Source organism: Vulpes vulpes, chromosome 10 (genome assembly GCF_048418805.1).
Source record: "Vulpes vulpes isolate BD-2025 chromosome 10, VulVul3, whole genome shotgun sequence".
Lineage (NCBI taxonomy): Eukaryota > Metazoa > Chordata > Mammalia > Carnivora > Canidae > Vulpes > Vulpes vulpes.
In genome coordinates, this window is record NC_132789.1 from 16,954,646 (window position 1) to 16,978,903 (window position 24,258).

The following is a 24,258-nucleotide window of genomic DNA, read 5'->3' on the forward strand; positions in this document are numbered from 1 at the left end:
AAATGAGGGCGGAAATGCCCAACATAATTCCAAGGGTCGAATTGCGAAGAGTCCAGCAAGTTCTCATTCCATTAGTATGTATTTAGGATTATTCCAGAAGGAACTAAAATAATATTTTTTCTTTCAACTTATGTGTATTTTTCAAGTGGCCTCTAAGTTTTTGGGACATAAATATTTAAGAGTTGTTTTGACCCAAATACTTACAAAACCAGTTAGGTTTTATTGGGGGGGGGGTGTTTATTTGTTTAGCACACGAGTGGGAGTAGGAGGTGCCCTGAAATAATTTCGGAGACACTGAGGGTGCCTTGAATCAAGAAAGTTTGGGATCCCTGCATCATGCTCTTTACCAAACGTTGTCTTAAGCAGCCCTAGGAGACATGCCTCTGTTTTAGACAGATGAGTCTAGAAAGGCTAACTCACGTGCCTGAGGCCCCCGGGGGTGGGGCTGGGGGTCGAATGTGGGAACAGTGAACATTCAAACGAGGTCTTGTGTCCTCTAGGATGCAAACAGTTTCTCCATTTAGATTTGTCTGCGGATTGTGGGGAAGGGCACCGCTTTCTGTTTGCGGAGAAGCGGGGTCATGTTCCTGATGCGTCCCTTCTTGTTCATCCCAGAGGGCCCTCTCCCCGGGTCCAGGGGGACCAGGACGGCAGCGTCGCGCCTGCTGGGGGCAGAAGCTCCGTGAGGCTCTGCACTTCCCCCTCCTCCCACCACCACCAAATCCTGATGGACCCCTGATGGAGTCCCAGGCTCAGCCACCAGGCTGCGGGAGGACTCAGCAGTCAGCACTCAGCGGCGCGGGCCAGGATCCAGGCACCGCCGGTGCCCTCCCTCCGGGTCCCTATTCTAGGTGAAAGTCAGCAGGGGGCAGCGGTGGGCAGCAGCAGCCGCGTGGCCGCAGGGAGGAAAGCACTGCGGGCAGGGGCGGTCCCACCTCCCCAAGGGGCCGCGGCCAGCGTCAGCGTCAGGCGCACAGGCGGGCTGTGGGCTCTGGGGGATGCTGAGCCAGTCGTTTAATGCCTCTGAGCCTCTGTCCTCCCACCCCTCGCCCTGCAGAGGGGAATGCAGGGCCTACTAGGTGGACTTCTGAGAATTTAATCCATCACTGAAGCTATACTTAGTGGAGCGCTCCGTATACATGGTCCTTGTGCAGTGAAATTTAGCCGCCTGTGCATCTTCAACAAATAATTATTGAGCACCTACTGTACCATCGAGGCAATGCTCTAAGCTCTGGGATTCTAGCAACGAGAAGACCGACGAAAAAGCCCTGCCTTCAGGGAGTTTGCACTGTAGCAGAGGGACACAGAGCATAAATAATACACGGAACACCCAAGGCAACGCCAGAGCAGCACTGTCCCCAGGAAAGAGAACACGAGCCCCATATGTAACTTACATTTTTCCAGTAATACTGTTACAAAAGTAAAAAGAAACGGGTGGACTTCATTTTTCTAATTTTTAATTTAGAAGATTTTATTTTTTAAAAATTAAAAAAAAGATTTTATTTATTCATGAGAATACACAAGAGGAGAGAGAGAGGCAGAGACACAGGCAGAGGGAGAAGCAGGCTCCATGCAGGGAGCCCAACGTGGGACTCGATCCCAGGTCTCCAGGATCAGGCCCTGGGCCCAAGGCAGCACTAAACTGCTCAGCCACCCGGGCTGCCCAATTTTAGAACATTTTCATCATCCTGCAAGAAATCCCTATACCCATTAAGCAGTCCCTCCCTTTTCCCCTCCCCTCAACACCCTACCTCACCCTCAACCACTAATCTACTTTCTGTCTGGTATGGGTTTGCCTCTTCTGGATATTTCCTTTTTTTTTTTTTTTTTTTAAAGATTTTATTTATTTATTCACAGAGAGAGAGAGAGAGGCAGAGACACAGGCAGAGGGAGAAGCAGGCTCCATGCAGAGAGCCTGACGTGGGACTCGATCCCAGGTCTCCAGGATCACACCCTGGGCTGCAGGCGGCGCTAAACCGCTGCGCCACTGGGGCTGCCCTGGATATTTCCTATAAATGGAATCACATGTGGCCTTTGGTGACTGGCTTCTTTCACTTTACATAGTACCTTCAGGGGGTCACTCACGCTGTAGCAAGTGTCTACGTCTCGTTCCTTTTTATGGCCGAATAATACACAGTTGCATGGATACACCACATTTTACTTTTTTTTTATTTTTTTATTTTTTACTTTTTTTATTTATGATAGTCATACAGAGAGAGAGAGAGAGGCAGAGACACAGGCAGAGGGAGAGGGAGAAGCAGGCTCCATACACCGGGAGCCTGACGTGGGATTCGATCCCGGGTCTCCAGGATCGCGCCCTGGGCCAAAGGCAGGCGCCAAACCGCTGCGCCACCCAGGGATCCCCCACCACATTTTACTTATCTGTTTGTCCATTGCTGGATATTTATGCTTCTTCCCCTTTTTGGTTATCATGAATGATGCTGCTGTGAACATTCACGTGCAAGCTTTTGCAAGGACATGTTTTTAATTCTTTGGGGGTTGGCATTAATTTTGATTTTTAATATATTGTAGAAAAAGGTTTTCTCGATGACTGAGTTTTTGGATGCCCCCTTAAACAATTTATACTTGAGGCAAGTGCCTGCCTGGCCTCCTCTGGTTCCCACCTTACAAGCCTTGTCCTTTGCTAGCAGTGTGGTTTTGGCCAAGCTGTTCAGCCTCTCAGAGTCTTGGTTTTCTGGTCTGTAAAACAGAGATGATCCCTATACCCACTCACAGCTATTAGGGGGCTACAATGAGGCAATGTCACATTTCCCAGACCAGCACGCAGTCGACTTAAGTCAATGTGTCTTTCCTACAGGGAGGCCTGGTGTTGGGCCTGGAGAGGTGGGTCCCAACATGGCTGTGACCTAGCATTGACCTTGAAGAGAGCTGGCCCACCTGCCTCGAACCGCTTCTTGCTCCAGTTCCCAAGGGAAAGCTGCTCTTTTTTTTTTTTTTTTTTCCCTTCCCTCTCCTGCCTCACCCTGAGCTCCCCCGTCGAAGTCCTCGGGGCGGGACCCCAAGCTGTTACCAAAAGGCCTCCGTGGCCCCCCAACCCTTCCATCCCGGCTGCCCTGCACCCCCTCCCCCCTGCTCCCCCCCCCCCACTCCCGTTGAAGGCCTCGGCTCCCCCATCCCTCTGCACTGCCATGAGGCCTGCACTTTGCAGGGCTGAAGTCCAAAGTTCAGTCCTTTTGCTAAGCACACGGATAAATATGAACCTTGGAGAATTTCCCCAGCTCCAATGTAAACAGAGCGGGCAGGGGCCCTGATTCACTGGCCGGCTGGGGCCAGGGTTGGGGGTTGGGGGTGCCCACGGGGCTTGGTTAGTGGGGTTTGGGGGGGCAGTAGGTGCAAGGAGCCTGGTTTGTGGCTGCCTGCCGGTCCGCCAGCAGGTAGACAGTCCGCTGGGCGGGGGAGGTGGCCGGTTTGGTGGCCCCGGGCCGCGTGGCCCAGTGGTGGCAGAGTCATGGTTTCTAAACTGAGCCAGCTGCAGACGGAGCTCCTGGCGGCCCTGCTCCACTCGGGCCTGAGCAAAGAGGCACTGATCCAGGCGTTGGGTGAGCCGGGGCCCTACCTGCTGGCTGGAGATGGCCCCCTGGACAAGGGGGAGTCCTGCGGCGGCGGTCGGGGGGAGCTGGCCGAGCTGCCCAACGGGCTGGGGGAGGCGAGGGGCTCCGAGGACGAGACGGACGACGATGGGGAAGACTTCACACCGCCCATCCTCAAGGAGCTGGAGAACCTCAGCCCCGAGGAGGCGGCCCACCAGAAAGCCGTGGTGGAGACCTTGCTGCAGTAAGGACCCCTTCCCCATCCCCGGCATCCAAGGAGCCCAGGGACCCCCCCCCCCCCCCCCCCCCCGTTCCTGACTGGACCTTCTTCCGAGTCCAGCTTTCCACGAGCTCTAAATTTTAGCCTGGCTGCCGGAAAGGGCCACAGGGCCCGTCAGAGCTCCGGGCGTCCTTGCTCCCCCGTGGCGGGAGCCTACGAGCCCCTAACCAGGCCCTCTGCAAGGTCGGGAGTCCCCAGGAGCCAAGGCTTTCAGCCCAGAGCCAGGAAGCAAGCCCGTGGCCCAGGGGAGCTCTGAGTTGGGGACAGAGCAGGCACGTCTGTAATTCATGTGCCTGGAGAACCGGAGGGTGGTGGCAATGGTCAGTCACCATGGCCCTTTCTACTCCCCCAACCCTCCCCTCCCTGCTAGGCATTCCAGTTGCAGGCTCTGGGGCCCGGAAGCACTGTTAGTGAGAGGGGGGCCGAGGCTGGGGTTTTAGGGGCTCCCGCAGCCACCCAGGGACTCAAGCACTAAGCTAGGAAAGCCCAGGTCTTACCTGAGGGAGATGGAGCCTAGGGGCAGGACCTGCTCCCCTTTCCTGCACAGCCTCAGCCCCTCTGCCTCACCGGCAGGCACCCTGAGAGGTCTCCCTGTTGTGCACCCCCATCCGCTGGCTGGTTCCCCAAGTCCCAGAGAACTGGGTGGGTCTGAGCCCGATGCCTCCCCTCTCCTCAGCAGAGCTGACCTGGTTACTAATTACCCATGAGCTTTATTATTTCTCTTTTGTTTTATAAATTTATAAACGGTAAAAGGCTCTGATAAGGCCTGTGATCATTAACTTGTAAAGATGGTGGCCTGGGGAGGCCTGGGCCAACCAACCCTCCTACCCAAAGGGGCGGGGGAAAGGGGTCTAGGGGCTGTGGGGACTGCCCTCCCCAAGGCTCCTAAGCTCCAATCCTAACAGCCAGGCCCCAAGCTGAGGTTTCAGGTGCATATGGTCGGATAATGTTGGGATGAACGCCGGATGACTAGTTAGCTAGGGATAACTGCTTCACAGCTGAGGAAACTGAGGCCCAGAGAGGGGAAGTAGCTTGACTAAGGCCACCCACTGGCGCTCCACAGCCGCTCTGCTTCGTGCTCTCAATTGCCGCGGCTGGGCAGTGGGAGAAAGAGTCCCAAACAGACTCTCTACGGGACCTTTTCTGTCCAAGGTCCTGATCCCAGCTTGGGGTGGGGGGAGCCCTCAGGGTCTGCCGGGCCTTGTGAGGGCCTGGGCAGGGGGCAAGGGAGCAGCCAGGGCCCCTTGACTTGGCAGGAAGAAGAGGGCAAAGGGCCCTGCTGCGCTGCAGGGGAGGGGCAAAGAGTCAGGCATTGCCAGACCCAGGGCGAGGGCGACAGGGGACAGGGTGGGGCCGGGCCAGACCTGCTCCGGGGCCCAGATAGCACTGGGGGCTTTTGGGTGGGAGTGGGGGCAGGGGGTGCCAAGGGCCTTTCTTACCTGGCTGGGTGGGGCCTCTTGATCAGCAGCCCCTTTGGTGGCATGGTGAGTAGGGGGGAGGCTTCATCCATAGCACCCGAGGGGGGAGCAGGGGTCAAAGTGCTCCCTGGGAGCCAGCAGAGACCTGGAAGCTGAGGGAGAGCGGGGAGCTGTGGAGGAAGAGGGAGGGCGTGGGGTGGGGGGGAGATGGAGAGGCCTGGAGAAGCAGAGGAGAGCAGAAGAGCCGGGAGGGCCGAGGGGCTCCCACCCAGCTGGGAGAAGGGGCTGGGGAGAGAGTGAGACACCCCAAGCTGCAGAGAAGGCTGGAGTGCTTCCCGCCTGACCCGATTGGGTTTTCTTTAATGCTAACAGCATGCTATTTACTTTCCATTTAAATTTGAGATGTTGCTATAAATTATCAACCAGCTCCTTGTTCCTGCGGAGTTTATAACTAACTACCTGGGTTACTTATTGTTCAGGTAACAAAAGGGATCTGAAAACGCCCCGAGGGAAAAAAGTGGGGCCTCTACCCTCAGGACCCAGGAGGGAGTGGGGTGGGCACCCCTGATGAAAGCCTGGACAGCAGGGGTGGAGGAGCTTAAGGCTGGAAAGGATGGTGCAGAGGCAGGGTTGCCAGTGGACGCCATTTGCCATTTCTCTGGAGAGGACGGTGTGTGGGAAGAGGCAGGGTGGGTCCTGCTCCCCACCCGGGTACCTCGTGCCTGAGGCCACAGCAGGAGCCTGAGCTCTTCTCAGACCCCCACCCCCCTTAGTTCACTGTGTGACCTTGGGCAAGTATCATCTCCTGCCTCATTTTCCCTAATTGGCCAGTGAATAAAATTCAAATTCCCTGTCCTGGTTCCCTGACCTCTTCGCAAGGGACCTCTGTGCCTCCCTCCCATCCCTCCAGTTACACTGACTTTGCTGATTCCCACCTCAGGGTCTTTGCATGTGCTGCTCCTTCTGCCTGGACACTTCTTTCTAGGTCTTCCCATGACCAATGCCCTCTCCTCCTTTTGCTCAAGGGTCATCTCCTCAGGGAGGCCCTCCCTCACTGCCCCCATCTAAAAGCAGGTCCCACCAGAGTCACTCTCTCTTTCACTACCTTCTGTTACTTTCTCTTGTCCCTTAACTTTACGTACGATTGTTTTTGTCTGGTTTCTAACTCCTGCCATGAAAATAGAAGCTGTTCAAAGACAAGATCTGTGGGGTCTTGTTCACCACTCGTACCCCCGATATGTAGCCCAGTGGCTAAAATACAGCATGAATGAATGAATGAGTGGTGAGGATTCCCTGAAGCCCTGGGGACATCTGTTATGGCCAAGGGAGGAACCTGTACCCAGGGCTTCTTCCTGGGTGTCCTCTTGGGTCCTCCCTGTCCCTGAGCCGCCTGAACCTCAACCTGAGGGATGATGTCCTGGGTCCCCTCCATCAGGCAGCACCAGGTCTTTGAGACCCAGGAAGACAGTGGCCACGGTGGGACAATCTGATATCCCTGACTGAGGCCGACCTGCCCGGGTTCAAATCCCAACTCAGCCCGACCCTGACTCGGGCAGGTGATTTCACGTCCCTGAGCCCTGTGCTCTCTGCAAGGCACGGATGACGATAGCACTTACCCACAGGGTCAGGCAGCATGCAGGCGCAGTGAACGGTTGCTAGGAGTAATAGTCCCATTTACAGATAAGCAAACTAAGCCTCAGAGAGGCAAAGTGACATGCCCAAGGTAATTTATGAAGCAGTAAGGCCAGGACTTGGACCCAGGCCCCCCGAATCCCACGCTCTGCACAGCATCCTTGAGGTTGCACGCTGACTGCGCTGTCCTCATGTCTATTTCTCTTTTTATCCTCTCGTCATTCTGCTGTTAACCTCACGTCCACTCACTTCCACGTGGTGCTCGAGAGCTCCCGACCACTTACAAATGCGTTAAACTTGTGTTCTCCTCCTGGCAACTTATGAAATTCTTTTGGCCGTGTATCACGGTTGGGGAAACTGAGGCACACAGAGGTTAAGCAGTTTCCCAAGGCCACCTGGATAGTGAGTGGCAGAGCCGGGATTTGACCCGAGCTGGGAAGCTTCTCTGAGCTCCCCCAACCTCCATGTGCTGAGAACTCCACTCCCCCTCCAGACTCGTGGCCCTTCCCACTGGTTTCCGAGCTCCATAGCCCTTGGACCCTCTGAAGTCCCAGGGGCCAGCGAGCCAAAGGCCCAAAGTCTTGAACTTCTGATTGATCCCTCCCAGAACCCATAAGAGGTGGGAGGAGGAGATGTGGGCAGATCTTCACGTCTCCTGGGCCTGCTTCCCTCTGCATCAGGGCTGGGAGGCCCATGACCACATCATCCCTGATGACGACGATGATGATGGTGACAAATTGTTGTACTTACTGAGCACTTACCATGTATCAAGCCTCGCTCCTCCCAGGGGCACTGTGAGGCAGGCGTGGGCTTATGGCACCATCCTGAGGAGTCATGCGGCATACACGCGGGAGATGCTAGGGCACCACGGTGGGAGGTGAACCCAGGTTGGCTTGACCCTTAAACCCACTGGAGAGAAAGCAGGAGATACCTGGAGACGTGGCGCATTAGTTCTGGGTTGGGGAAACTGTCCTGGGAAGAGTCAGGTCCCTGGAGACTGGGGGTGAGTGAATGTGTGTGGTGGGGGAAAGAGACAGAGCGAACAACAGAGACACATGCAGAGACAGAGAGAGAGAGAGAGAAGAGAGGCAGGTAGAGAGAAACTAAGAGATAGAGACACACACACATGGAGTCAAATGGACAGTGACGGGACAGTACATCTTCAGTTGGAGCCAGGGAGGCCTGGCTGAGAGGAAGCCAAGCTCATTCTCCCCGGGAAGGGAGAAGGCGGGGGCGGGGGGGGTGGTGTTGCTCAGCCTGCAGCGGGGGGGGGAGGAGGGAGGCCATCAGGCAGCCTGGCTCCAGAATCAGATAAACATGTTTGCCACGAAGCACAATGCTGGACTTTGTACTGCCCTTCCCTCCTGCCTCTGACTGGCACCCAGGGAGCCGGGGAGGGGTGGAGAAGGAGGATCCTAGGAGCCCCTGAATGCGGGGAGGAAGAAGAGCTTGGGGGGCGTTCTGAGGGGTCCGGGCAAAGTGAAATATTCTGGAGTCCCGGCTGGGTCACTGGACCAGTGCTCACCTTTCTGAGGTTCAGTTTTTCCCATCTGCGAAATGGGCATACAAGTAGCACCTACTTCCTAGGGTTATGGTAAGACTAACATGACCAGCCCTTAGCACGGTGCCTGGTTCACGGTAAATACTCAAGGAGCACGATCCTCCCATCTGTCATATGGACGCCGCTGGGGCTTGGCCGTACCGGCTGCTGCCCAAGGCAAGTGGGACCATCCCCGCCTCCCTCTCCTCCCGCGCGTGGGAACTGCTGCTGATAAAAAGGAGGGAGTCATGGGGCCCAGCGCTGTGCCCTCACCCCTGAGAAGGGCATCGTCAAGGGGGCAAGGCCAGGCTGGCTCTTTGGGAAGGAGAGAAGGGGAGAAGGCAGTACGGGGTGAGCTTCAAAGTACTGGGGATTTGTTTGCTGTTTGTTTCCTTACAGTTGAGTTTTAAATGCTCTACATGCATGTATAGCATATTATATAACATTATAGTATGTTGCATATTTTAAAGATTTTATTTATGTATTCATGAGAAAGAGAGAGAGAGAGAGAGAGAGAGAGGCAGAGACACAAGCAGAGGGAGAAGCAGGCTCCATGCAGGGAGCCCGATGTGGGACTTGGTCCCTGGTCTCCAGGATCACGCCCTGGGCCGAAGGTGGTGCTAAACCCCTGGGCCACCGGGCTGCCTGCATATTTTAAAATTACAGGAAAGCAACAGCGGACAGTGTCCCTCTCTCCGTGTCCCCAGTACCCCATTCCCATCTTGAGACAATCAGTGTCGCTAGCCTCTTCTGGGTTCTGGTATTTCACGCAAATGGAAGCAAATATGTAGAAATCTTGGGCGCCACTTCAGATTTTACCCAAACAGCACAGCAGACCTACCAGATCGTTCTGCCTGGGTGCAGGCTGAGCTTCCTCAGTGCGTTTTAATGGTTGCATTGCCTGGAGGCACCGCACACAGTACCCTTCTGCTGGACACTTAGGTTGCTTCCGATATTTTGCTGTGGCAAGCAGCACGGTGATGAACTGCCTCTGACACATGCTCTTTGTCACACGTGCAAATGTTTGGGAGGTCCCGATCCTAGAAGCAGATTGCTCAAAGGGGTGAGAACCTCAGGCTTGGAGCCACACAGAGCTGGCATCAAGCCCCAGCTCTGCCTGTTTCAGCACTGTTGTACGGAGCTGCTTTCATCATATTTGTAATCGGGCTCAGGAGAGGACCAGGGCAGGAGAGGAGGGTCGAGCCAGAACAGGAGACGGAGAGAGAGAATTCGTGTAGTGTAGGCAGTCAAGCCTGTCCCCCTGCCATTCCCCACAGGGAGCACAGGACAGGAGTGTGATCGTAGATGGCTGCAGATCCCTTGAGTTTCTCCAGTGAGAGGCTCTCAGCCCACAGAATGAGATTCGGGCGCTCAAACACACATGTTTTTTGTATGAAGCCTCTGAAGACCAGCCCCATAACTCCGTCACCTGGACCTGGCTGCCCCTGTGCTGTAGGGAAACTGGCCAGGCCACAGCCTGGGGTTTAGTGCAGATTTTCAGGAGGTGTCTTGACTCTAGGTGATTTTTACCCCATAGATTGACTTAAAATGGAATCCCTTCAGGTGGAATGGGACTGTTGGGCTGGCTTTGTGACCTTGGGCAAAAGATACAAGCACTCAGCATTAGTTAGAGAATCATGTTTCTCTCCTTGTTTTCAGACCCATTTTTTCCCCCAATAGATCTCCCTCACCCATCCATTCATACAGCCATGCCCCTATCCCCATATCCATCTACCCCTTCCATCCATCCATCTACTGTCTATTAATCCATCTATCCATTCATCTACCCACCCATCCACCCATCCACCATCCCATCTACCTACGCATCCACCCATCCACTCATTCATTCATGCATTCACCATGGACATACATTATGTCAAATCCATTTTGGGTGCTGAGAACCGTTCCTGCCCCCACAGTGTTTACAGGCTCTCCCAGTGGATAAGACATAGTCACAAATAACACTTCCAGGTAGGGTGAGGGGAGGATCCTTAAAGGAGGTACAAAGGTGAGGACAACCCCCACTCCCAGGGCTCACGGGCCCCCCAGCTGTGCCTGCACCACTCCCGCACCCCCCTTGCTGAGTAGGCTCTGTCTTTGTCCTCTTAGGGAGGACCCATGGCGCGTGGCCAAGATGGTCAAATCCTACCTGCAGCAGCACAACATCCCACAGCGGGAGGTAGTCGACACCACTGGCCTCAACCAGTCACACTTGTCCCAGCATCTCAACAAGGGCACCCCCATGAAGACACAGAAGCGAGCTGCCCTGTACACCTGGTATGTCCGCAAGCAGCGAGAGGTGGCCCAGCGTAAGTAAAGACCACAGCCCCGTCCTCCCTGGCAGGGCCCTGGACTCCCTGCAGCTCGGGGGTGGGGACTGACAGCTTCTCCACCACATTACCAGGACTGGGTGCTTGGGGGGAAGTCAGAGGGATTCAATGGGCACTTCTTACCTATTCTGTGCAAGGCACTCTGGGGAGGGGAGTAGGTTGGTCCTCGTATTTGGAGGTGGATGAATTAGGTCTCTGCCTTCTGGGAACTCTGCGTAGAGGGGAAGCCGAATAGATCATTATGATACAGCGAGACAAGTATTATAATATGACAGAAACAACAGTAACAGCTGGTGTTTGTGGAACATTCACCACGTGCCAGGCCCAGTGCACAGTAGTACTACATAAAGTATTTCAAAATACTGAGCCAGCAGAGGACCAGAGAGTAATCTGTTCTTCCACAGGGAGGCAGGGGCATCAGGAGGGACCACACAGAAGGAGAGCTTTCAGACTAAGTCTTAAAGTCTGAGTGGAGTTTTGGCCTATGGAGATGCAGGGAAGGGCATTTTGGGCAGAAGGAGTGGCCCAAGTAGAGGCTCAGCGGCAAGGGAGGGTTTTCTTACTGAGACTTCACACCCCACAAAATCCCAAGTGCACTTTCACATTTTTGAGCCTATGTGTAAAAAAAAAATAATGTTTTTAAATTTCTTTTTAATTATCCAAGTTATTTTTTAAAAAGGTATCACAGGGGCACTTGGGTAGCTCAGTGGTTGAGCATCTGCTTTTGGCTCAGGTCATGATCCTGGGGTCCTGGGATCGAGTCCCACATCAGGCTCCCCACAGGAAGGCTGCTTCTCCCTCTGCCTGTCTCTTTGCCTCTCCCTCTCTGTGTCTCTCATGAATAAATAAATAAAATCTTAAAAAAAAAAGGTAACAAACTTAGTTTCAAAAAATAGGAGAAAATAGAGTTTACAATAAAAATCAGGTGTCCTCCTAAAGGACATTCCCAGTCTTATGTATCCTTCCAGAGATATTTTATGCATATACTAGCAATAAATAATATATATTTTTTCTCTGCTCTTTGAAGGGCTGCTAGCTATTCTGCTATTTGGAGGTATCATATTTGTTTAACTGGCTCCCTACCAAAGTACTTTTAGGGTTTTTCCAATGTGCTGTTATAACCAAGTGCTTCAGGGAACATCCTTCTTTGTATATATTTGTGTTCTCACGAGACAGTGTCTGTAGAGTAGTTCCTAGTAGTTCCTAGATGTGGAATTCTGGGTCAGAGAGTAGGTACTTTAAAATCTTTGCTAGATATTCCTGTAGTCCACTATGAAGACATGGTCACAATTTGCATGTTCAGTAATTAAAAAAATAAGCTTTTCTCCCCATGCTTCCTAAACATTTATTAAAATATTAAAGTTCTCAAATTCATGTATTGGTTTGCACACTCATTAATATTCATTCATTTATTTACTTATTATTTATTTTTATAAGCTGGAAAGTTTTCTGGGTCTTTTTTTTTCAAGTTGGAAAGTTTATTAAAGTGAAAAGTGGGTAGTCCCGGTGGCTCAGCGATTTAGTGCTGCCTTCAGCTCAGGGTGTGATCCTGGAGAACTGGGATCGAGTCCCACGTTGGGCTTCCTGCATGGAGCCTGTTTCTCCCTCTGCCTATGACTCTGCTTTTCTCTCTGTGTGTGTCTCTCATGAATAAATAAATAAAATCTTTTTTTAAAAATAAAGTGAAAAGTACACTATTGAGATATGAGAGCAGGTGAGCTTGAGAGAAAGAGCAAGCTACACCTCATTTAATATTCATTATTAATTAATTAATTTTATTATTTTTAATTTTTTAATTTTTAATTTTTTAAAATATATTTTTAAAGACTTTATTTATTTATTCATAGAGACAGAGAGAGAGACAGAGAGAGGCAGAGACACAGAGGGAGAAGCAGGCTCCATGCAGGGAGCCCGGGTATCCAGGATCACGCCCTGGGGTGAAGACGGTGCTAAACCACTGAGCTACCCAGACTGCCCTAATTAATTAATTTTATTAATTTTATTTTATTTATTAATTAATTTTAGTATAATTTATTTATTTGACAGAGAGAGAGCACGAGCAGAGGGAGTGCAGGCAGAGGGAGAGGGAGAAGCAGGATCCCCATTGAGTAAGGAGCCTGACTCGGGGCTCAATCCTAGGACCCTGGGATCATGACCTGAGCCAAAGGCAGACACTTAACTGACTGAACCACCCAGGCGCTCCTAAATATATTTTTTAAAGATTTATTTATTTATTTGAGAGACAGAGTACAAGTGAGAGGGGTAGAGGGAGAGGGAGAGAGTCTGAAGCAGATTCCATACTGAGCGCAGAGCTGATGAGGAGCTGGATCTTAGGATCCTGAGATCATGACCTGAGCTGAAACCAAAGTTAGTCACTTAACTGACTATGCCACCTAGGGGCCCCTATTTATTATTTTTAAAAGATTTTTTTTTTTAATAGTCACACAGAGAGAGAGAGAGAGAGAGGCAGAGACACAGGCAGAGGGAGAAGCAGGCTCCATGCACCGGGAGCCCGACGTGGGATTCGATCCCGGGTCTCCAGGATCGCGCCCTGGGCCAAAGGCAGGCGCTAAACCACTGCGCCACCCAGGGATCCCCTTTTAAAAGATTTTTAAAAAAGATTTTATGTATTTATTCATGAGAGAGAGGCACACACACACACACACAGAGGCAGAGACACAGGCAGAGGGAGAAGCAGCTTCCACACAGGGAACCCAATGCAGGATTCGATCCTGGGGCTCCAGGATCACCATCTGAGCCAAAGGCAGATGCTCAACCACTGAGCCACCCAGGTGCCCCCCACCCCTTTTAGTATATGTGCAGCTGAAGCGAGCATGTGTCCCTAATTTTTTTTATGTGTCCCTAATTTTTAAAGATTTTATTTTTAAGTCATATCCATACCCAATGAGGGGCTCCAACTCACAATCCTGAGATCAAGAATCACAAGCTCCACTGACTGAGGCAGCCAGGTGCTCCACCTCAGTTTATATCTGTTGAGCGTCTGCTACTTACCATTTTCTACTGAATGCAAAATGCAACTTTTAAAAGCTGTGATGATTGTTTATATAATTTATTTTTTAAAACTATATTGGTAGGGGCACCTGGTTGGCTCAGTTGGTTAAGCAGCCAACTCTTGATTTTGGTTCAGGTAATGATCTCCAGGTCATGAGATTGAGCCCTGAGTTAGGCTCTGCGCTGGGCGTGGAACCTGCTTAATAACATTCTCTGTCTCTCCATCTGCCCTTCCCCAAACTATGATATTAGTATTATCAAGGGGCTGATTAAAACATTAAGTTAATTGGGGAGCCTGAGTGACTCAGTTGTTTAAGTGTCCAACTCCTGCTTGCAGCTCAGGTCCTGATCTCAGGGTCCTCATATGGAGCCCTGTGTCAGGCGTCATGCTTGGTGCAGAGTCTGCTTGAGATTCCCTCTACCTCTCCCCCTGCTTGTGCACCCTCTCTCCTTCTCTAAGATACATAAATGAATAAAATCTTAAAAAAAAAACCCAAACTTCATTTAGGTTAATTAATATTTACTGAGAAGCCACCATGGTGAAGTGTTAATATTTTCTTACAAAGATGATCATGGGGCAGCCCGGGTGGCTCAGCGGTTTAGTGCCACCTTCAGCCCAGGGTGTGATCCTGGAGACCGGGGATCGAGTCCCACATCGGGCTCCCTGCATGGAGCCTGCTTCTCCCTCTGCCTGTGTCTCTGCCTCTCTCCCTGTATTTCTCATGAATAAATAAAAAAAAAAAATCTTTAACAACAACAATAAAAGATCACCATGGATTGCTTATTCGTGCAGAAATAGCGACACATACGGAGGCCTGAGGAGACGGTGTCTCCACCACCTGTACCTGCCAAAGGAATCCTTTGGGTCTCAGGTGGCTGGGACTGTGTATGACATACTTTGAAGGCACTCTCACTAAAGTGTTTTTAGAAAACTGGCATGGCTTTAATTTATGCTTCTTAGCAGGTAAAACTTAAATAACACGTAACAAACTCTTCATTTTAGAGTAAGTGTAGACTTTCAGAGCTTCCAGGCATATAGTACAGAGAAATCCAGTTTATCCCAGACCCAGTTCTTCCTATTATTAACATGAGTATGGGACATTTGTCACGATCAACAAACCAACACTGTCACACAATCAGTCAGTCCATACTTTATTATTCAGATTTCCTCTGAATATTCTTCTGTTTTCCCCTAATGTCCTTTTTTCTGGTCCAGGATCCCATCCAGTTGTGGACATATTACATTTCATAGTCATGTTGCCTTTGGTTTCTCTGGCTTGTGACAGTTCCTCAGATTCCTTCCTTGGTTTTGGTAGCCTTGACAGTATAATTTTTTTTAAGCTGAAATGTTTTAGTTTTCTGGGCCAAGTCACAGTGTCTGGTACTCCAGATCTTGGTCCGGCCTCCTGCCAGGCGAAATGGCCAACTGAGTCAGTGTGAGTGGGCACCCGAACCTCTGCTGCTGAGGATGTTGGAATCTGATGTCAAGCAGGCTTCTAGGGGTTTCTAGGGTTGGCTTTTGGTGAGTCTAATCCCACCTCTCCCCAGAGCACTGACGCTGGCTTCTGCCTGTTGCCACTCAGATGATGAAGGCACTGCTTCTGCATTATCCCTGACTCATCCTTCCTGCCTCCCTTCCCCCCAAAAATGTCTTTCCATTTATCTGTTCTAGTCTCTTGATTGCTTGCTCAGAGATCATCGAATGGTTTCCATTAAAGTGGAACCACCTGACAAGGGCTGATTGGGTCTTCCTCTCCTGGCTAATCCTTGTATTTTAACTATGATTTATAGGTCCAAAAAGTTTAAAATAGTTCTGCATGTACTCAGGAGATGTGGCTTGGTTCTACTGTGCAGCCCTGGAAAGATATTTGGCCTCTCAAAGCCTTAGCTCTTCATCTGTAAAATAAGATAGCAAACGTGTTAAGTCTAAACAAATGCTAATACTTTCCTGGAGCCTTGTATTGAGAAGGATTATGAGCTTGTATCTTGGGGCAGTAGAAAACTGTGCAGGAGTTGATTAGCAATGTCTGCCTGGGACACAGGTTAAGACAGTGGTGGTATTTGTGCTGTGTGTCATCACTGGATTAGAGGATTTCTAAGTTCTAGCCATAAGCTTCTTTGGCTCAACACCCTGAAAATGAGAAAGAATCAGGCGCATGGTCAGATGAACTGAAGTGGGGAGGTGGGAGTGACCAGCATCCTCCTCATGGCTCTCTGTGCCTACAGAGTTCACCCACGCAGGGCAAGGTGGGCTGATTGAAGAGCCCACAGGTGATGAGCTGCCAACCAAGAAGGGGCGGAGGAATCGTTTCAAGTGGGGCCCAGCCTCCCAGCAGATCCTGTTCCAGGCCTATGAGAGGCAGAAGAACCCCAGCAAGGAGGAGCGAGAGGCATTGGTGGAGGAGTGCAATAGGTAGAACGGTTGGTGGGTTAGCAGGGCTGGTTTGGTCTGGGCCGGGGCAAGGCTGGGGAATGGTGGCTCAGAGTTCTGAGGGAGGCTCGGCAGTCCTTGAGAGCTCCTGCTGTTGGCCCAGGGGCACTGAAATCCTGCTCAGTGTCTGGAACCTAGTCCCATTCCTAGTATCCACTCCTCACCTGCCCAAGCAATCCTTGAGTGGCTGCTCATCTCTGTTCCCCCTCATTACTACCCTTTGGCTATTTTGCTCACTCTATGAATGGAGAGACTAAAAGAGGCTCAGACACTTGTTCAAGGTCACCCAGCATAACTGGGATTGGAACCCAGATCTGCTGGCTTTAAACCCTAAGGTAGAAGCTTACTTCTCAGAACTCTCTCCCCTACCTCCAGCCCCAGGAGAGGGTTCCTCCGAGCCTGGCCTGGAGGCTCATGAGTGGCCGTTTCTGCAGGGCGGAATGCATCCAGAGGGGGGTGTCACCATCACAGGCACAGGGGCTGGGCTCCAACCTTGTCACAGAGGTGCGTGTCTACAACTGGTTTGCCAATCGCCGCAAGGAAGAAGCCTTTCGTCATAAGCTGGCCATGGACACATACAGCGGGCCACCACCTGGGCCAGGCCCGGGCCCCACACTGCCTGCCCACAGCTCTCCGGGCTTGCCCCCACCTGCCCTCTCCCCTAGTAAGGTCCACGGTGAGTGCTGTGGTGGGGGGATGGTTGAAATAGTGGGTAGAGGGGACAAGAGGGTAGGCTGGGGAGCTGGGGAGCATCACTCCAGCAGCAGTAACCACCCAAACCTCTTAGCATTACAGCTTGGTTCCTTATTACTCCCCTCCACTCGTTACACCCCTCTGTCCATTCCTTTCATCTCCACCCCAGCAACCACTCCGTGACCTTCCAACCAATCCAGCCTAACTTGACTCAGGTCACGTCCACTCAAGTCACTCATTTAAGAGCAACTCAATTCAATTCCTTTCAGTTCAGTTCAATTCAATTCAATTCAATTCAATTCAATTCAATTCAATTCCATTCTGTTTACCTCATTACAATCCAATAGAGTTGCTTTAAATTCCACTCAGTTCAACTAAACATAACCCAAGGAAATTACTTTCATTTTGTATGACTCAGTTCAATCCAATCCAATCCAATCCAATCCAATCCAATCCAATCCAATTCAATCTGATTCAATTCAATTCAATCCAATTCAATTCAGTTCGATTCAATCCAATCCAATCCAATCCAATCCATTTTGATTCCATCTGATCTGATCCGATTCGATTCAATTCAATTCAATCCAAATCAATTCAATCCGATTCAATCCAATTCGATTTGGTTCCATTCAGTTCAACTCCATCATGCTCAATCTAGTTCAATTAATTTCGGTTTCAATTCGACTAGATTTCATTTTGTTTGACTAATTCCCATTGTTTCTATTCAACTCTGTTCTCTGTAGTTTCATTTTAACAACTTCAGTTCACTTTGACCCAGACGTCTTTCATTGCACACCTATCGCCTACCACATGTAGCACTGGCCAGTGGGGGCCATGGAGCTAACAAAATGCAGGTCTTGCCTTCAAGGCGTCAGAAGCAGCCAGCCCAGGACCAGGCAGGAGGATGCTCAAGTGGTTTGCTGGCTGCACGTGGAAAGCTGGGGCAAGTGGTCTAAGCAAACTGATGCGGTCTGGAGTGATGGGAGGCACAGAGGGCAGAGAAGTGGGGGGGTTGCTGAGGCTGGACGCTGCTCTCATTCCAGGTGTGCGCTATGGACAGCAAGCAACTAGCGAGGGGGCGGAAGTGCCTTCGAGCAGCGGTGGTCCCCTGGTGACGGTGTCTGCGCCCCTGCACCAAGTGTCCCCCACAGGCCTGGAGCCCAGTCACAGTCTGCTGAGCACCGAAGCCAAGCTGGTGAGTGTCCCCACACCCCGCAGGCAGGGAAGACCCTTCCAACCTGAACTTCCACCTTCCCTTGGCTGGGAGATCCTGGAGTGGTCCCCAGGGAGACAGTGTGGGACCCCCACCCACACTCAGCTTGGTTTCCCCTCCAAGGTCTCAGCGACTGGCGGCCCCTTGCCCCCTGTTAGCACCCTGACAGCACTGCACAGCTTGGAGCAGACCTCCCCAGGCCTCAACCAACAGCCCCAGAATCTCATCATGGCCTCACTTCCCGGGGTCATGGCCATTGGGCCTGGTGAGCCTGCCTCCCTGGGCCCCACGTTCACCAACACGGGTGCCTCCACCCTGGTCATTGGTAAGTTGGTGGGCATGGGGGGACACCTGGGTGGGAGGGCTCATGAGGCTTCCACAGAATCCAGAAGCTGGAGGAGCCACTGGGACTCATTCATTCACTCATTTATTCATATACTTACTGAGTGCTTGCACTGTGCCAGGCAGTATGCTACATCAGTGATACACAAGTGAACCAAACACACCAAAATCTCAATGACTCAAGTGGGGAGGTAGACAGAAAACATAATACAGACATTAGATAATATCTTGGAAAGCAAATTGTCTATGGGAAAACCAAGTGGGGAAAGAGGGAGTCAAAATTTTGTAGATTATACGGTTTTTTGTTTTACTTTTTTAAGCCCAAGAAGACTTTATTTGGGGGTACCATTATGCAGAGGCTGAATATATAAGACAGGGAGCTGCTGGGAGAGGAGCCCAGAGTTAAGCTACAGGGCCTTTGCACTACTGTGGAACCCCAGGGCCATGGGATCCTAGTTTGACAGCCCCTGCCCATATGATGTGTTAGAGGCTCAGCGTGGTGGAGTGACTTGCCAAGACCACATAAGTTAGTGACAGGTCCTAGTGCAAAGGGGTCTCCTGGTTCCCTGTCCCCTTCCCAACAGGAGGCCTGGCTGACTCCTGTTCCTCCCTCTCCAGGCCTGGCCTCCACTCAGGCCCAGAGCGTGCCAGTCATCAACAGCATGGGTAGCAGCCTGACCACCCTGCAGCCAGTCCAGTTCTCCCAGCCGCTGCACCCTTCCTACCAGCAGCCACTCATGTCTCCCATGCAGAGCCATGTGGCCCAGAGCCCCTTCATGGCCACCATGGCCCAGATTCAGAGCCCCCATGGTGAGTACTCCTAGCCTCATGCTGGGGGAGTGAGTGGGAGGGGCTGGGGGTCTGCGGGCATGGGGGGAGGGGAGGTTGGGGGGAGATAGGGAAGCTTAGCAGCTCTCGTGGTCTGTGTGTGTGTGTGTGCATGCGTGCAGGGCACATATGTGAGCACCTCTGTGCTGACGGGGTCTGCAGGGGCTCAGATTCGTATCTGTGGGCGAGAACATGTTCCAGCCTGTGAATGTGTGTGGTCGTGCACCCACATGAGTTTCCGTGAGTGGAGGTGCAAGTGGATGTTCATCGGTGTTTGCAGGTGCACAAGCCATGTGTGGGAGGACAGGTCATAGTCCTTTCTCTGAAACGCACGGGGCCACGTGTGTCTCAGAAGTCCCACTTCTCAGAATTTAGAAAGGTGGTAGGGTGCATCCACCATATATTCTATCACACTCCGCACAGGGTTGGGGCAGCATCTTGTCATCAAAGCCCTGGGATTTCTGTGGCCGAAGGTAGAATGCCACGAGGTGGGTTAATAAAGACTTTGCGTAACTTCACATCAGGGTCGGGTCAGAGTTTGCCACCAAATGAGCTCTAGTGCTACTGAGTTTACGAAAATCTGTTGGTTTTCAGACCTTTCTGGATCTTGGCATTGAGAGTAAGGGACTGTGGACCTGTCTGTGTGGGTTTGGTTGAGTGCCTGTACTTCCGTGTGTATGGTTTTATCGGAGTCACTGTGAGAATATGTGGTTTATGTACTTTTCTCCTGGTGTCTGAGTGCATTTTGGAGGGTCTGGGCTGTAGGTGAAACTTTGGGTTACATTTTGGAGAGGTGTCCTGGGGGTGGAGCTATGCTGTCCTCTGCTCTGTGCACCCTCTAATGGGGGTTGCCAGCCTTTCCCTCCATGGCCTGTACTTAGTACAATAGCACCGTGCCTCCCAGCGCCTGTCATACCTGTGGTCCCCAGATGGTGGGTGTGGGTTCCTGGGCCTCCACCAAGCCAGCCTGAGTAGGGTCTTGTAGTTGGGGAGAGGATCTAACCCCTCTATCTGGAGCTCCCAGTTTTGGAAATCTGTCCTGAGTCCCTAACCACTGCTCCACTGCCCCACTTCCCCCAGAGCACCCAGCTTTGAGGCCTTCTTGGGAGGGGTCCAGCCTGGCCCAGGATGTCATGTCTTTATATCCCTCTCTCTCCTCCCCCGTGACCAGCCCTCTACAGCCACAAGCCCGAGGTGGCCCAGTACACCCACACGGGCCTGCTTCCGCAGACCATGCTCATCACTGACACTACCAACCTGAGCGCCCTGGCCAGCCTCACGCCCACCAAGCAGGTAAGGAAGGCCCAGACCGCCCCCCTCTTGATCAGGCCCCTCTGCAAAGTGCTCCCATGGGGAACTCAGGAGGCTGCTCTGTCCCCCCAGGTCTTCACCTCAGACACCGAGGCCTCCAGTGAGTCCGGGCTTCATACGCCGGCATCTCAGACCACCACCATCCACATCCCCAGCCAGGATCCTGTTGGCATCCAGCACCTGCAGCCTGCCCACCGGCTCAGCGCCAGCCCCACCGGTGAGCAGCCTTTCCCTGCTCCCTCAGCTGGGGAGGAAGGTGTGTGCCACAAGCAGGAGGGCACCCTGTGCTCCCCTAAAGTCAGCCAAGAGGGGTACGAAACCACAGGAAAATGGGCTTATCTTACAGGAATGTCTCGTTGACTCTGTTGAGGAAAAAGATTAATTGAAAGAGGCAGAGGGTACTGATGAGGAGTATGTGGGGCTGCCCGTGGGGCCAGAAGCGGCGCACAGGCGTGTTGGTGTGGCTCAGGGCTTAGCCCTGTTTGAGTATGTTGTCCACATTTAAAAGTTAGCTTTCACAAAGAAACCATGGTTTCTGGCTTTTCTTGGAAAATTGGAGACTCCTGTTCCCATGTAGTGACAACAGAGTGTGGGCTCTCCGGGTCACCACATCCCACTTGACCCATTCGGTTCAAGTCCCTGATGCCCTGCATCTGCAATGACGAAGAGCAGGCCCCTGGAAGTCAGGCTGCTGGGGAGGCCGCAGGCGATCACTTGCTAAGTGCATGACTTTAGGCCACTACTCCGCTCCCCACTGCCCACCCCCCCCCCCCAGCCTCAGCTTCCTTCCTCCAGTGCTAGTGGCTGCAGTGAGTTACTGAGGGATCCATGGGCCAGGCTCCATGCTTCATCCATGGGGCACGTGTCATTGTCCCCATTTTACAAATGAGAATTTGCACACTCAGGAGGTGAGGGACTTGACCTTGCCTCTGACAGTGACCAGGTGGCAGGGCCAGGACTTGAACCCAGGTCCAAATTCAGAGCCCATTCTTTTAGCCACTGGAGTCAGCCAGGGTTCTGTTTGAGACACAAGCCAACAGGAATACAGTGTTGACCCCTGAATAACACGGGTTTTGAACAGCCTGGGTCCACTTGTATGCTGATTTTTTTTTGTAGAGCACAGGACTGTTAAAAGTACTTTCGTTTCCTTAGGATGTTCTTCTTTTTTTTCTTAAAGATTTTATTTATTTATTCATGAGAGACACACAGAGAGGCAGAGACACAGGCAGAGGTAAAAGCAGGCTCCCTTTGGGGAACCTGATGTGGGACTTGATCCCAGGACCCTGGGATCACGACCTGAGCCAAAGGCAGATGCTCAACCACTGAGCCACCCAGGCGCCTCTCCTTAGGATGTTCTTATTAACATTTCTCTAGCTTACTTTGTTGTAAGAATACCACGTATAATACCTAGAACACGCAAAATATGTGCAGACTGTATATGTCACTGGTACAGCTTCTGGCTAATAGTAGGCCATTAGTAGTTAAGTTTTTGGGGAGTCAAAAGTAATATGCAGATTTTTGACTGTGCAGGGGGTCAGTGCCCCCAACCCCCACACTGTTAAAGGGCCAACTGTATATACACAAATATATGTAAGAAACTGGCTCATGTGCCTGTGGGCTGGCAAGTCTGAAAGCTGTAGGGCAGACCAGCAGGCTGGCAACAGAGGTAGGATTCCTTTTTCTCTAGGGAACCACAGCTTTTGTTCCTAAAGCCTTCAAATGATTAGATGAGACTCCCTCATGTCTTCAAGAGAAATCTCTCACTGTTTCCAGCCAACTGATTATAGGTGTTAACCACATCTACAAAATACCTCCACTGTGACACTTAAATGTTTGGTTCAATGCCTGTACTATAGCCTAGCAACGCTGACGCATAAAACTAACCACACCATCTCACCAGGGCTTCTCAAATGTTTCCACTAAAATGTTCTGAGGAGGCCACTCACTGTGCGGCCCCAGAGCCTGGCTGGGGGCGTTGATGAGACCCAAGCATGAGGTTTGGTTTTGGAGTTCTGGTTATCTGCTGCAGTTCAGGGGATGGCAAGGCCTCATGTCCTCGGTGCCAAGAACCCCTTGGGATGGGTGGGCGAGGTGGGGTCAGGAAGGGCTTGGCCGGCAGCCAGCTGTCTCACTCGCCCCTGCAGTGTCCTCCAGCAGCCTGGTGTTGTACCAGAGCTCCGACTCCAACAACGGCCACAGCCACCTGTTGCCATCCAACCACAGCGTCATCGAGACCTTCATTTCCACGCAGATGGCTTCATCCTCCCAGTAACCATGGCAATGCCTCCCAGGGGCTGGGCCCTGCCTGGAGCCTGCCTGGCCTACTTGGGGGGTGACTGGGACATCTGAGCCTGTGACACTTTCACTGCCACTGGAGTGCAGCCTGAAAACTGTGCCTTGGTTCCCAGCCTGCTCTGTCAGCGTCAGAAAGAGTTCCAAGGCTCCACGACCTCAGGAGGGCTGCTTCACTGCCCAAGAGGGGACTGTGGAGAGCTGGGAAGCATAGCAAGACACAGGAGGGACTGTTCCTGGTGCTCAGGGTCAATTTTGTCATTTGGAACACAAGGGCCGGCCTTTGGACTTGGGGACCCTGGTGTCCCTGGTGCCCCCAGCGCATGCCTGTGGAGAGCCCCAGAACCCCCAAGGGCACTCTGGCAGTTGCACTTCTCAAGACATGAGGCTGTGGAGCTGTGACTCACTGAGCTCCAAGAGGCCCAGGATCAACACAGCCCCATCCTGTCACCTGTGTCCCGATCAGGCCCCTCCACCCTGCTCCCCTTCTAGCTATAGTCCCACATGCCTGTTTGTACCTACCCTGCCCCCAATCGCATGAACATTCCCCAAGTGGTTCCTCTGTGCTGGGGCCTGGGGCTTGGATGCAACCCCCTGGGAGAGCTCAAGCTAGCAGCAAAAAGCATGCAGGGCTCTCCAGCTTTTCTCGTGCTGAGCCATCCCTCTCTGCAGCCTCTTGGCCATCCGTTCTCCTGGGTATCACACCTTCTAATGCCAGTCTGGCATCTTGCCTCTGCGGGAAAGACCCCCTCCGGGCTAGGAAATCATCTCTGCCCCATGGGAGCCTTGCGACTGCGCCTGGTGCTGTCAGGATTCTGAGCAACAGCTCCTCTGGCCTGTGGGGCCCTGCAGCCCCTCCCTGGTTTGGGGAAGAAGCTGCTGAGCTTGGAAGGCACCAAGGCCTGAGCAGGTGGCAGATCCGAGGGGCCCAGAGAAAGAAGGGAAAGGAACCAGTGGAGAGAAGCCACTTGCATGGACAGGATTGTCACCGGGCTGGCTGAGGGATGGGGAGAGGTCCAGGCAGTTCCCAGCCATACCCAGGTCCCTGAGGTCCCGAGTGCCACCAAGAGAGACAAGCCAGCTGTGTAAACCTGGGGCTCCGTGACCTCCTCTTCCTGGGGCTGCTGCAAGATAACCTGGCTTGCAGACTCTTCCCATCCTGGGACTGAGGAAGGGGCCAGGAAGAACCAGCGCCCCCTGAAGCTTGCAGCCAGCTAAGGGCAAACCTGTACATTTATTTAACTTTTAGTAAAGGAAAGGAGGAATGGAAGAGTGGAAATGAGTAGTGGAAACTTCTTGCTTGTCCACACACTGCCCAGGTGGGGCTGGGCAGGCAGAGGGAGGCAGTGGGGGGGTGGGGGGGTGGGAGAGGGTGGGGGAGGGTG

General features: G+C 52.3%; 1 protein-coding gene across 4 annotated transcripts in view; it reads left to right on the forward strand.

The window, feature by feature from the left end:
• Window positions 1–3,190: 3,190 nt before the first annotated feature.
• HNF1A (HNF1 homeobox A) overlaps window positions 3,191–24,258 on the forward strand; it is a 29,726-nt gene continuing 8,658 nt past the window's right edge. Inside the window, exons 1-10 of one of the 4 annotated variants that reach the window (XM_026015874.2) lie at window positions 3,191–3,795; window positions 10,531–10,730; window positions 15,990–16,176; window positions 16,629–16,870; window positions 17,931–18,082; window positions 18,224–18,425; window positions 19,061–19,252; window positions 20,442–20,563; window positions 20,654–20,837; window positions 22,726–24,152. In XM_026015874.2, coding sequence (XP_025871659.2) covers window positions 3,470–3,795; window positions 10,531–10,730; window positions 15,990–16,176; window positions 16,629–16,870; window positions 17,931–18,082; window positions 18,224–18,425; window positions 19,061–19,252; window positions 20,442–20,563; window positions 20,654–20,837; window positions 22,726–22,853 — 1,935 coding nt within the window. In that variant the 5' untranslated portion in view covers window positions 3,191–3,469 and the 3' untranslated portion in view covers window positions 22,854–24,152. Of the gene's footprint in view, window positions 3,796–10,530; window positions 10,731–15,989; window positions 16,177–16,628; window positions 16,871–17,930; window positions 18,083–18,223; window positions 18,426–19,060; window positions 19,253–20,441; window positions 20,838–22,725; window positions 24,153–24,258 lie in introns of those variants that run through there. The other 3 variants (XM_026015875.2, XM_072723010.1, XM_026015873.2) reach the window with 3 other exon arrangements.